The following is a 10,628-nucleotide window of genomic DNA, read 5'->3' on the forward strand; positions in this document are numbered from 1 at the left end:
ATCTGCTGTGGAGGTGTTTCCTCCACTACACATTTAGTGCTGCTGGGTTTGTCTGCTGAGCCCCAGGGAAGGGAAGGGTCCTGCTCAAGAGGAGCGAAAGCATTAAGACAGGTGAGCTAATGCTCAGGGCCACCAGTTGAATCCGGGTGTCAGCAGAAGACACAAAGGACGGCGTATGGAGCTCAGCCCTGGGCAAGGCTCTGCTAGAGATCAGTGATGAGATGTGCCCTGTGGATACGCAGCCTGACCCCGTCCCTCTGGCACAGACAGTGCACACAGGCACATCTCCATGGGTAAACCAGGTCTTTCTGGCACCTGAAAGTGGTTTAGCACGTGCAGGCCTGTAAGAGGAGAGAGACCATGTTAGAACAGGTATTCCACCTTAGGGCTACCTCCTAAAGAGCTGTGCAGGACCCAGTCTGTGGGGCGACAAAGCAGAACCAGTCACCCTGCAGGGATATGGGTGGATGAGAGATCTAACACAAGAGGATTTCTTTTTGCTGATGGAGGAAACACACAGCCTAATCAGAGCCCTGCTGGATAACCTTGGGTACTCGCTCTGCTTCTTTGGGCTTTGTGGCTCCCCCCTGCAAACCAGGGCTGGCATTCCCCTCCCGAGTGAGATGCCTAGGCACTGTCACTGCTATCTGTGCCTTCCCGGGTAGTGCATTAAGCTACTTCTGAATTGACATATTCCACCTTTTTTCTGGCTTCTTTAATAAATCAGAGCTGTCCACCCCCAGTTGCCCTTCACCAACCCCTCACTGAGGGAGTCAGAGGTGCTGTCAGACAAAGGGTTATTTTGGAGGTTAAAAACTTCATGGTTTTGGTCTCTGCCTTCCTTAGTGACAGTGATGATAACCTGAGAACGTCTCTCTTTCCCCCATGTGCATCTGTGCTTGGACACACTGAAGCTGCACAAGGCTTCTTGTGCAGAAAAGGCCTTTAGCTGTTGTTGGGAGCAGTTTTACAAAGCCTCTCATTTGCATGCACCCAATGATGTTCCTGTTGTCAGGGGCTCAGCTTTCTGCTGGTTTTGTTCCACTTCCCCTGCACACAGAGGTTTCTTTATTAGATTCCCATGTGCACACTAAGGGCACATCCAGGTAACAAGGGGTCCCTGAGCAGTTCCTTGCAACACCTTCCTCACAGAGCCAAGCAGGGACAGGGGCAGCCTGTGCTGAACACCGATGAGGCATCCCCGGAGCACCAAACCAAGCCGTGCTGATGTGATTTGTACTGAGCCGGGCTGACCCGACCCGAATGGGGCTGAACTGAGCTGTGCCCAGCTGAGCCATGCCCCGCTGATCTGAATGGGGCCCTGCAGAGCCGAACCGAGCCCATTCCATCCGAACAGAGCCACGCAAAAGCCACCGAGCCGCGCTGATGGAGGAACACCCCAGCCCGGCCGAGCCGGGCCGGGCGGTCCCTATGGCACGGGGCGGTCCCTATGGAGCGGGGCGGTCCCGGAGGAGCGGGCTCCGCCGCCGGCGCACTGGGCAGCGCAGCGCAGCGCAGCATGTTGCGGGCAGCGGTGCGCGTCTCCCGGCTCTGCCGCGGCCCGGCCGCGCTCCGTGCGCCCTTCTCGGCCGCCGCCGCCGCTTCCCCCATCCCGGCGCCCAACCCGCGCCCCGACATCGCCTGCAACAAGGTAGGGCCGAGCCGGGGGCGAGCTGGGTCCAAGGCCGCGGCCCGAGGGGCTGCGCGGTCCGGGTCCGGGCTGCGGACAGCCCGGTTCGTAGCCGCGGGGGGCGGGCGGTTGGGCCCAAAGCCGGGAATTCCGGGAAGTCCTCTTGGGAAACGCAATGCTGGGCGCGGCCGCGGGTGCGGGGCGCGTGTCCCGGCAGCGAAACCGCTGCCACCGGTCCGCTAAGGGCAGAGCTACAGGAGGGGGCCCCGGCCCCGCCGCTCCTTCGCTCCCAGCGGCCATGCCCGGGCTGTTGTCGGCTCTTGGCCGGGTGCTCGGGAAGGTCTCGGTGAGCACCACGGTGCTGACCCTGTCCCCATGGACCTGGATCTGCCCCTGAGCCTCCCGCTGCCCCTGCGCAGCTCCAGCCGGGCACCGCGGGCTTGCAGGGACCTACTGAGACCGGAGCTGCTTCCCGTTGAGGTGCTGGTTGCTGAGGGGTGAGTTCTTGTTACGGACTTGAGGGTGTGTCTGTTGTTGCTAAAGTACCTGCTTGGTATTGGTGCGGATCCGGAGCCCACACAAGCCGAGTCCCTTTTAATGAAGCAGCTAAGGTGCTGTCAGGTGCTCTCCCTGGCTCCCCCCCGGCTCTGGTGCTGAGGCTTTGCTTGTTTCCTTGCAGATTTTCATCAACAACGAGTGGCACGATGCAGTCAGTAAGAAAACCTTCCCGACGATCAACCCGGCAACAGGAGAAGTCATCTGCCAGGTTGCAGAAGGTGATAAGGTAACGTTCTCTTGGGATCGGGTTGGCTTCAGTGTCAGCAGGTACACGGGGATTACAGGGGAAGACACCGATGCAGTGCTGTGTGTGCAGCACTGTCTGAGCTGTACCAATGTCAAGAGGTTCTTGTGCTCTTCCTCAACTGTTGCTTTCCACAAAACCCTCTGGCTTTGCCTCTCACCAGTGCCAGGCTGGGACTGAGAAGGGCCAAAAGGAATAGATGAGTTGGGAGGTGTGAGGACAGTCATGATTGGAGCCTGGGAGAGAGGCAGGGATGAAGGCAGACACTGCGGTCCTGTGCTGGCAGCGTGACCTGGAGCCACAGAAGCAGAGGAGATAAAAGGTCAGGATTCCATTGGAGAGCCGAGACTGTCCCCAGCCCTAGGAAATGAGAACAAGAGGTGGTGGTGAATAGAGTCATGTAATCATTCCTTACAGAAGGCCCTCCCTCCATGGGGCTGTGGCAGAGCTGAGCTGGTGCTTCCCAGCAATTCTGGATTCTTTCTATAGCCTGGAAGCTTGTTAGTGTTACCCACGGGAGCGGTGGGGAAGGAAAACTGTTATTTGCTTGTCCATGGTAGACTGGCTTGTCCTGGCAAGACCATTGCAGCAAGCCAGGACAGAGAACCAACGAGGAACCAGTTAATGCCCTGACAGGACAAAATGATGGATGAGGGGTGTCTTATCAAGGCCAAAACCCCTTTAGACTGTGCTGGTGCAATCAAAACCTGAGTGAGCATGAGAAGCACACTTTTGGAGCTTTTCCTCGTTCTGGGATGCAAATATTAACCCAGCAGATGACATGGTGGAGATGGGATTTGCACTGTGCGTAGCTGAAGTAACACCGAGTGCCCAAGTTGATGCTTATGGGGTGAGGAGCTCAGGGGATGCAGGTGTCTTGCAGTGAGGCAAGTCAAGGCTGCAAGTTCTTGCCCTAACAAGGCTGGTGTGAGCAACCATGTGTGCCAGGGGCTGTTTTCTTCTGGAGTCCAAGGAGAGCTTCAGCTGTGTTTTCAAAGAGTGAGTGGGGGCTGGCTGCTCCTTTCTCACCCTCTTGCCTTCCCTCCTCTGCAGGCAGATGTGGACAAGGCCGTTCAGGCAGCCAAGGCAGCTTTCCAGCTGGGCTCGCCCTGGAGGAGGATGGATGCTTCCCACCGGGGGAAGCTGCTGAACCGCCTCGCTGACCTGATTGAGAGGGACCGAGCGTACCTGGCGGTGCGTGCTGTGCTCCGGCTGAGCTCTCTGCTGTGAGAGGGGAGGGAGAGGGGCAGAGATGGGTGGTTTGTGCCATTGGGTTGATGGGGAGAGATGGGAAGTACTTTTGGGAAGCTGAGGGAAAAAAAACCCAACACAGAGCAGATTCAAAGTGCAAACTGAGAGTTGAATCTGAATCTGTTTGTGTGACTGTCCCCACCTTCTGGTAATCTCATTGCGTTCTGTAGGCACTGGAAACCCTGGATAATGGCAAGCCGTATTCCATCTCCTACCTGGTGGATCTGGACATGGTAGTCAAATGTCTCAGGTAGGTGTGGAGGCTGCAGTGACTCCTCATGCTTAGCTGACCTGTGATAGCCAAACCTCTGCATGTGCAGAGGCCAGATGCCTCCAATTGCAGGGCTGCACTGGCCTGCTGGTCCCGTGTGGTCCACAGCAGGCGATAAGACACCCATTTTCCTTTATTTTTTGCTAAGAATGAGACTGGAATTCCTGTGAGTTCCCAAAGGATTTCTGTTGCATGTATATCTCTTGCTATATACAGGACTAGCGCTGCTGGAGGTGATCTGTGTTACAGCACAGGGATGGCAGTTATGCTAAGGCAGGAGAGAGGAATGTTTCTGTTTATGGTCCATTCTTAAAATCCCCTGTTTGGGAAATACTTGTATTGGTAACTGTTCTACAAAGTGAAGAAGGGAGGAAGCAAACAGCTGGAGGGAGTCTCTCTTCTCCTGATGGGACACTTGTTATTCTAAATTCACTGACCAAAATATTACTGTCGGTAGATACTTTGCAGGCTGGTCAGATAAATTCCATGGCAAAACCATCCCCTTAGACGGAGACTTCTTCTGTTACACAAGACACGAGCCAGTGGGAGTTTGTGGACAGATAATCCCGGTGAGTAAAATGCATCATTACTTCTGCAGCATTCCAAGAATTTGGTGTTATCATGAAGAGTTGTCTTAAAGTTACTGTCTGTTGCTCACCCCTGTTTCCTTCCAGTGGTAAAGCTATGGTTGCACCAGCTGGGAGGGCTGTTAGGTTGTCCTGGCATTGTAGAACTATCTATTGATTTCATAAGCTCTGAGTAAGACTCACTTTGTGTCTGCTGATTTAAAGAATTTAAACCCCTTTAGCGGAGTTACCTGGCTCAGAACCATGGTTAAGTTTAAACTAGTGTTTAAAATGCTGTGTGATGAGGAAATAGCTGCAAAATTCAGCTTGATGTACGTGATCTTACTTAGGTAACTAGCAGCCAGCATCGGGAGGTGGTTGGTCAACAACCAAGTCATCGTTACACAGTGACCTGTGGATAGTGTTATCTCTTTCTAGGAGTAGCCACATTCTGATTGCTGGGTGCTCTATTCGTCTGGTTTTCATGTTTGCATTGAGCAGGAGCTGAATGTGAACACCTCGCTGGCTGCATGCACTGCCACTGCAAACAGGCTTGCTTTCCAAATGCCTCAAAAGAGGGTTTGATGGCTACACTGGCAGTAAAGATAAATTTACATGGGGTTTGCAGTGGTGCTGAGACACCTCAAAGTAGAGTTTCCCTGGACAAGCAGAAGGCAGTGCTTGAAAAGCAGGCAGGCACTGGAAGGCAGCAAGGGAAGGGTCAAAAGCTGCTTCCATAGGCACTGCACTGGTTTGGATGGAGCTCGCTGGTTACTTACTGAGTAATTGGAAACCCTCAAGCTCAGAGCAGCAAATTCCTCCTTGTTTTTCAGTGGAACTTCCCGCTGTTGATGCAAGCATGGAAACTTGGGCCTGCCCTGGCCACTGGGAATGTGGTGGTGATGAAAGTGGCAGAGCAAACCCCTCTGAGTGCTCTCTATGTGGCCAATCTGATCAAAGAGGTGAGCGAAAGGCTGGGTTTCCATCGCTGCTGTGGTACAGCCAAACTGGTGAGCTGCAGAGCATGTGTGGCAGGAACAGAGAGAGGCTGTTTGGTCTGAAGAAAGGCTGGATTGTCTTGGGTATCATAGCATTGGGTTAGCAAAAAACCCCTTTTGTCCTTATAAATGTGTATGCGAAGGACATAGATCTTGATTAGGGAAGGACTCTGAGGTTTAGGTTGCAAAAACAGTTCAGGGTGATTGGGAAGTTGACATCTATTGCTCCAAACTATGCTTAGGGTGTGGGGTGGGGAGTGGAGGTGTCCTGGTGGTTGCAAACTGAACATTAACACTAAAGTGAGGTAGAAAAGGCTCTGGTCTTTGTGGGAGGCCTATTAAAATGTTACTGGCAGGGGAGGGAAGGGGAAATCCTTGGTTTGTAAAGGACTAACGTTGCTCTCCCCTGTGGTGAACCGGCAGGCTGGATTCCCACCAGGAGTGGTGAACATCATCCCTGGCTATGGGCCCACTGCAGGGGCTGCCATCTCCTCCCACATGGATATAGATAAAGTGGCCTTCACTGGCTCCACAGAGGTAAGGGAGCACCTTAACCTGCAAGCCCTTGAGATACAAAGAGTGTCTCACTGCTGTGATACCTTTTCTGTGTAAAATACTGGAGGTGCTTTGCCTTCTAAAAGGAAAATAGAACTGACTTCAGGGTGTGACATTTAGTTTTACTTTACGTAAGACTCCTCTAAGGTGCTTTCTTTAGAGTACTTCCTCTTGCTTACCTTGAGCTGCTTCAGAAGAGGTGAAACTGTGCAGGCTTCAGGTGTTCCCTGAGGGCCCTGACAATGAAGGGATTACTGTTAAAGTGCTGACTGAGCCCTGAAACCAGCTGCCCTGCCCGGTGCTGCAGACGTAAGAGTTAATTCCTAATACCTGTTCTCCTCACCGTGCAGGTTGGGCACCTGGTCCAGAAGGCTGCAGCAGAGAGTAACCTGAAGAGGGTGACACTGGAGCTGGGAGGAAAGAGTCCAAACATAATCATGTCTGACGCAGACAGTAAGCACCCTTCAGTGTAGTGCTTGAGCTGTCCCTTTTGCATTGGCTTTCTGCAAGCAGAGCTGGGGGCAGAGGAAACCTCTCCTGTGGGTGTGAGTCTCCAACTCTGACCATATCTGGATGTTGTCACCCAGTGAAGTGCCTCTTGATGTAGCTGCTGTATTTGTATAGCAGCACTTCTTCACTCCCACTTCTTCCCCAGTGCTGTGAAGTTCAGTTATCAGCAAATGAGAACTGGTTCAGTCTCTTCCTTCAGTCTTACTTCCATTTGGTTTTGTATCTTTCTCTTGGTGTGTACCACTCTTTTCTACTCTTCCTCATCTCTTGCATGCAGACTTATTGTTGGTCTTGAGGAGCCAACACATGTGCTTTTATATGGCAGGAAAGAACTTCTAGATCTAAACCAACTTGTCCTTAATACCTCATAATGTCAAATGAGAGCTGTATTCTGCCTCAGATCAGATTGGTTTTCTCTAGTGTGGGCTGCTTCAATAGACCCCCACACTAATTAAATCTGTATGTAACTTCTGCCCTACCAAAGCATGGGAAACACCCGTCAGCTGAAAGGGCTTTGTGTCACTGGTACTCCATCAGTCTGCATGGTGATTGTTCAGAACACTCTGCTTGGGTTTGTTTGCTGATTTGTGTTCTCCCCTCTCCCCAATCTTAGTGGACTGGGCTGTGGATCAAGCCCACTTTGCCCTCTTCTTCAACCAAGGGCAGTGCTGCTGTGCCGGATCCCGGACGTATGTCCAGGAGGATATTTATCAGGAGTTTGTGGAGAGGAGTGTTGAGAAGGCCAAGAACAGGGTGGTTGGAAACCCCTTTGACTTTAAAACTGAACAGGGGCCTCAGGTAAGAGCAGGAAATGTCCTGATCTGTTATCTCCTGAAATAGCCCTGAGTCATTGTGTATCAGCAGATTGGAATGAAAGGGATCCATGGGTCCTCTTGATTAATCTCCTTTGAATTGTGGCCGTTATCTCCTTGCTTGTGCAGGAGGGAGAAGTCAGTTAACCATTCTGATGGTTCCAAACCCTCCGCCTGAAGCTGGCATTTAAAAATGACCATCTCCCTTTGAAGCTGGCTCTGCAGGCTGTTGAAATGAGGAATTGCTGGAGCACAGTCACATGCACAGCAGTTTGTAGTCAAGTCTTTTGCTGCCAGTAAAGTGAAGCTGATTTCTCTGTCCTGTGGCTCGTAGGTAAATGAAGAGCAGTTTAAGAAGATCCTTGGGTACATTAGTACTGGGAAGCAGGAAGGAGCCAAACTGCTGTGTGGTGGCAACCCTGCTGCAGACAGAGGCTATTTCATCCAGCCAACTGTCTTTGGTGACGTGCAGGACAACATGACGATAGCCAGAGAGGAGGTGAGACTGCAGCACCTTTCTGTCTGTCAGCTTCTCCCTTCTTGCTCATTTTGCCTCTCTGACGCAAAACCCCACAGGTCTGGGCAGTCGTGAGCCACAGAACTCGATGCTGCTTAGAAAGCGACCGCATTAAACTCCCTCCAGATTACATCCAGGGTTCTTTGTAATACAGGGAATGATACTTGGAATTTGATGCCCGTGACTCCCATATCCATACGTAACTCCAGCATCAACCACAGCCCCGCTCCGTGCTGAAAGCACACAGATTTTCACAAGCTCTCTTTGGATTTTGCAGATATTTGGCCCGGTCATGCAGATTCTGAAATTCAAAACCATTGAGGAAGTAATCGAGAGAGCAAATGACTCCAAGTACGGCCTAGCAGCAGCCGTCTTCACAAAGGATCTTGACAAAGCAAACTATGTGTCACAAAGCCTGCGAGCTGGAACAGTTTGGTGAGCATCCACACTTCCTTCTCCCTCGGCTGCTGCAAGATTTCTTTTGTGCTGCTGTTTCTCTGTAAGCTTGTTCTTTGATAGCCTGTCTCATCCAGTACTTCACTGAATGTAACGACAGGCCTTCAGCTGTTGGTAAAAATTAGGTATTTTAGGCTTCCATGTTCCCACTAGGAATTAATGAATGGAATAGGGGGGAAGAAATCCAGTGCTGCAGCTGGGAATGGGAGCAATGGCTGCAGGGCTGTGAGGGCCAGCAATGGTAAGGTCACTGAGCACATCTGTGTGGCTGCAGTTGATGTTCCTGTGTGTTCAGAGGCCATGCAGCAGTGCCAGAGTCAGTTCTTCAACAGCAGTTTCCTGCTGCAGCAGGAGGTTTTGGAGAGCCAGGATCTCGCTGTCTGGTTGGTTTCCAATGGTACTGGGGGAACAAGGAGGTGTTGCTGGTACCTGTGCTCTGAGGGAGGTGTGGGTGGCAACCTGGCCGCTTGGTGCTGTGATAATGGAAGAGGTGAATGGGTTTGATGTTGTTTCCTGGTTGATGGGGATAAGGTGTCGGTATGGATTAAGTCCGTTATCTGAGAGAATGGACAAACAGGGAAATCCTGCCTGGAAATCCTCCTGTAAACACCCATTCACTGCAGAAGGCTCTTCCATTAACCAGGTCTGAAACCGCAGGTGCTTAAATCTTGTTTCCATTTCAGGGTAAACTGCTATGATGTGTTTGGTGCCCAAGCTCCCTTTGGTGGCTACAAAGCCTCTGGGAATGGGCGAGAGCTGGGAGAATACGGCCTGGAGGCTTATGTAGAGGTGAAAAACGTGAGTATCCCTGTATCCAAGGAATGACTGCCCTCTGCCATAGCTCCAAATTGGCTTTGTGCCTGTTGGTGCAGGCGGGCCTGAGAGTTGCAGTTTGTCCTTCTCACGCTTGGAACAAAATTGGAGCTGCACTTGGGAAGGCACCACAGACACAGCTTCATGTAACTGAGAGCCCCATCCCTGGCAGTGCTCAAGGCCAGGCTAGACACAGGGGCTTGGAGCAAGCTGCTCCAGTGGAAGGGGTCCCTGCCCATGGCAGGGGTTGGGGCTGGGTGAGCTTTAAGGTCCTTTCCAACCCAAACCATTCCATGTTTCTAGAGGAAAACCTTGGTATGTAACCTCATAGATTTTCTAATGTATATGTATTTTCTATGTAAAATGAAATTATACATATTTTCTATGTAACTTAAATAGGTTTTCTAGAGGAAAACCTGTTAGATACGTAACCTAATAGATTACCAGCTGCCTGCACCACTTGTTTAGCTGCTCCCACTGTACAGAATGCAAGTGTGTGGAGTTCTCCATGAGTTTGCTTTGTGGGGAATGGGAAGAGATGGGCAGAAGCTTCTGCAGGTACAAACAGGGAGAGGAACACTGGGCACTCATCACCCGAGAGCAGGAATCTGGGCAGTGACCAGTGCTTAATACGGCTCTATTGAGTTGATCGCAGTGTTCGGAAATCCCATCCCCACAGGCTGATGGATATAACCGAACGCTGCCTCCAGGTTAATGACCCGTGTGTGTTCTCTTTGCAGGTGACAATCAAAGTTCCCCAGAAGAACTCCTAAAGGAGAGAGCGGTCGGGAGCGTCGGTGCTGCTCCGCGGGATGCAGAGCAAGGAAACCTCTTCTTAACACATGCAAAACATGGGTGGAAAGCCTTTAACTCTGCGTTAAGAATTGTCTCTTTAGAACGTGCCTGAAGGAGCTTTTGTTACAAACGCTACTTGGCTTTCTCTTTCTAAAGTACCAAATACAGCCACTGGTGTCCTAGTGCATTACATGGGGGTACTCTCGGTGCATCAGTGTCTGATGGAGGTGATGTTCTTCCCAGGACTCGTTTCAGTGCTTGTCTGCATAGGTTGTATAGGAACTCTTTAGGGTTAGCTCTGCCCTTGTCCTGTGCACTCATCTGTGTCCTGAACTGAGGGCTGTGGGACCCAGCAGAGCCTGAACCTGAGGTGAATGCTTGTTCTTGCTGCTCTCGTCGTTATCTGCTCCCAATAAACACCTCTTAGTGACGTTAACCGGGCTTTTATCGGAGCCGTCTGTGGGGCGCGAGCTCCAGCGCGCTCCCAACCGGTACTTACCTCCTCCCTCAAGCCGTTTTAAAGCTTTTTGCTCACCATTGGCACTGCTTTCCCCACACTGCCTTGGCGTTGGCGGCAGCTGCGGTGAGGGAGGGGCACCTCCATGGCGGATCGGCCCCCGCGAGGTGGGGCGGAGGGCGCGGGTCGCGGCCG

At 51.9% G+C, this 10,628-nt stretch overlaps 1 protein-coding gene across 1 annotated transcript; it reads left to right on the forward strand.

The window, feature by feature from the left end:
* The first annotated feature begins 1,435 nt into the window (after positions 1-1,435).
* On the forward strand, positions 1,436-10,412 carry ALDH2 (aldehyde dehydrogenase 2 family member). The gene is made up of 13 exons (XM_065692455.1): positions 1,436-1,651; positions 2,310-2,414; positions 3,486-3,626; positions 3,854-3,933; positions 4,412-4,523; positions 5,354-5,482; positions 5,942-6,055; positions 6,424-6,526; positions 7,197-7,381; positions 7,730-7,894; positions 8,190-8,347; positions 9,052-9,166; positions 9,922-10,412. Exons 1-13 carry the CDS (start codon positions 1,451-1,453, stop codon positions 9,952-9,954), a joined length of 1,641 nt encoding a protein of 546 aa, XP_065548527.1. The 5' UTR covers positions 1,436-1,450; the 3' UTR covers positions 9,955-10,412.
* Positions 10,413-10,628: the final 216 nt, after the last annotated feature.

This window comes from Lathamus discolor, chromosome 12 (genome assembly GCF_037157495.1).
Source record: "Lathamus discolor isolate bLatDis1 chromosome 12, bLatDis1.hap1, whole genome shotgun sequence".
NCBI classification, from domain to species: Eukaryota; Metazoa; Chordata; class Aves; order Psittaciformes; family Psittacidae; genus Lathamus; species Lathamus discolor.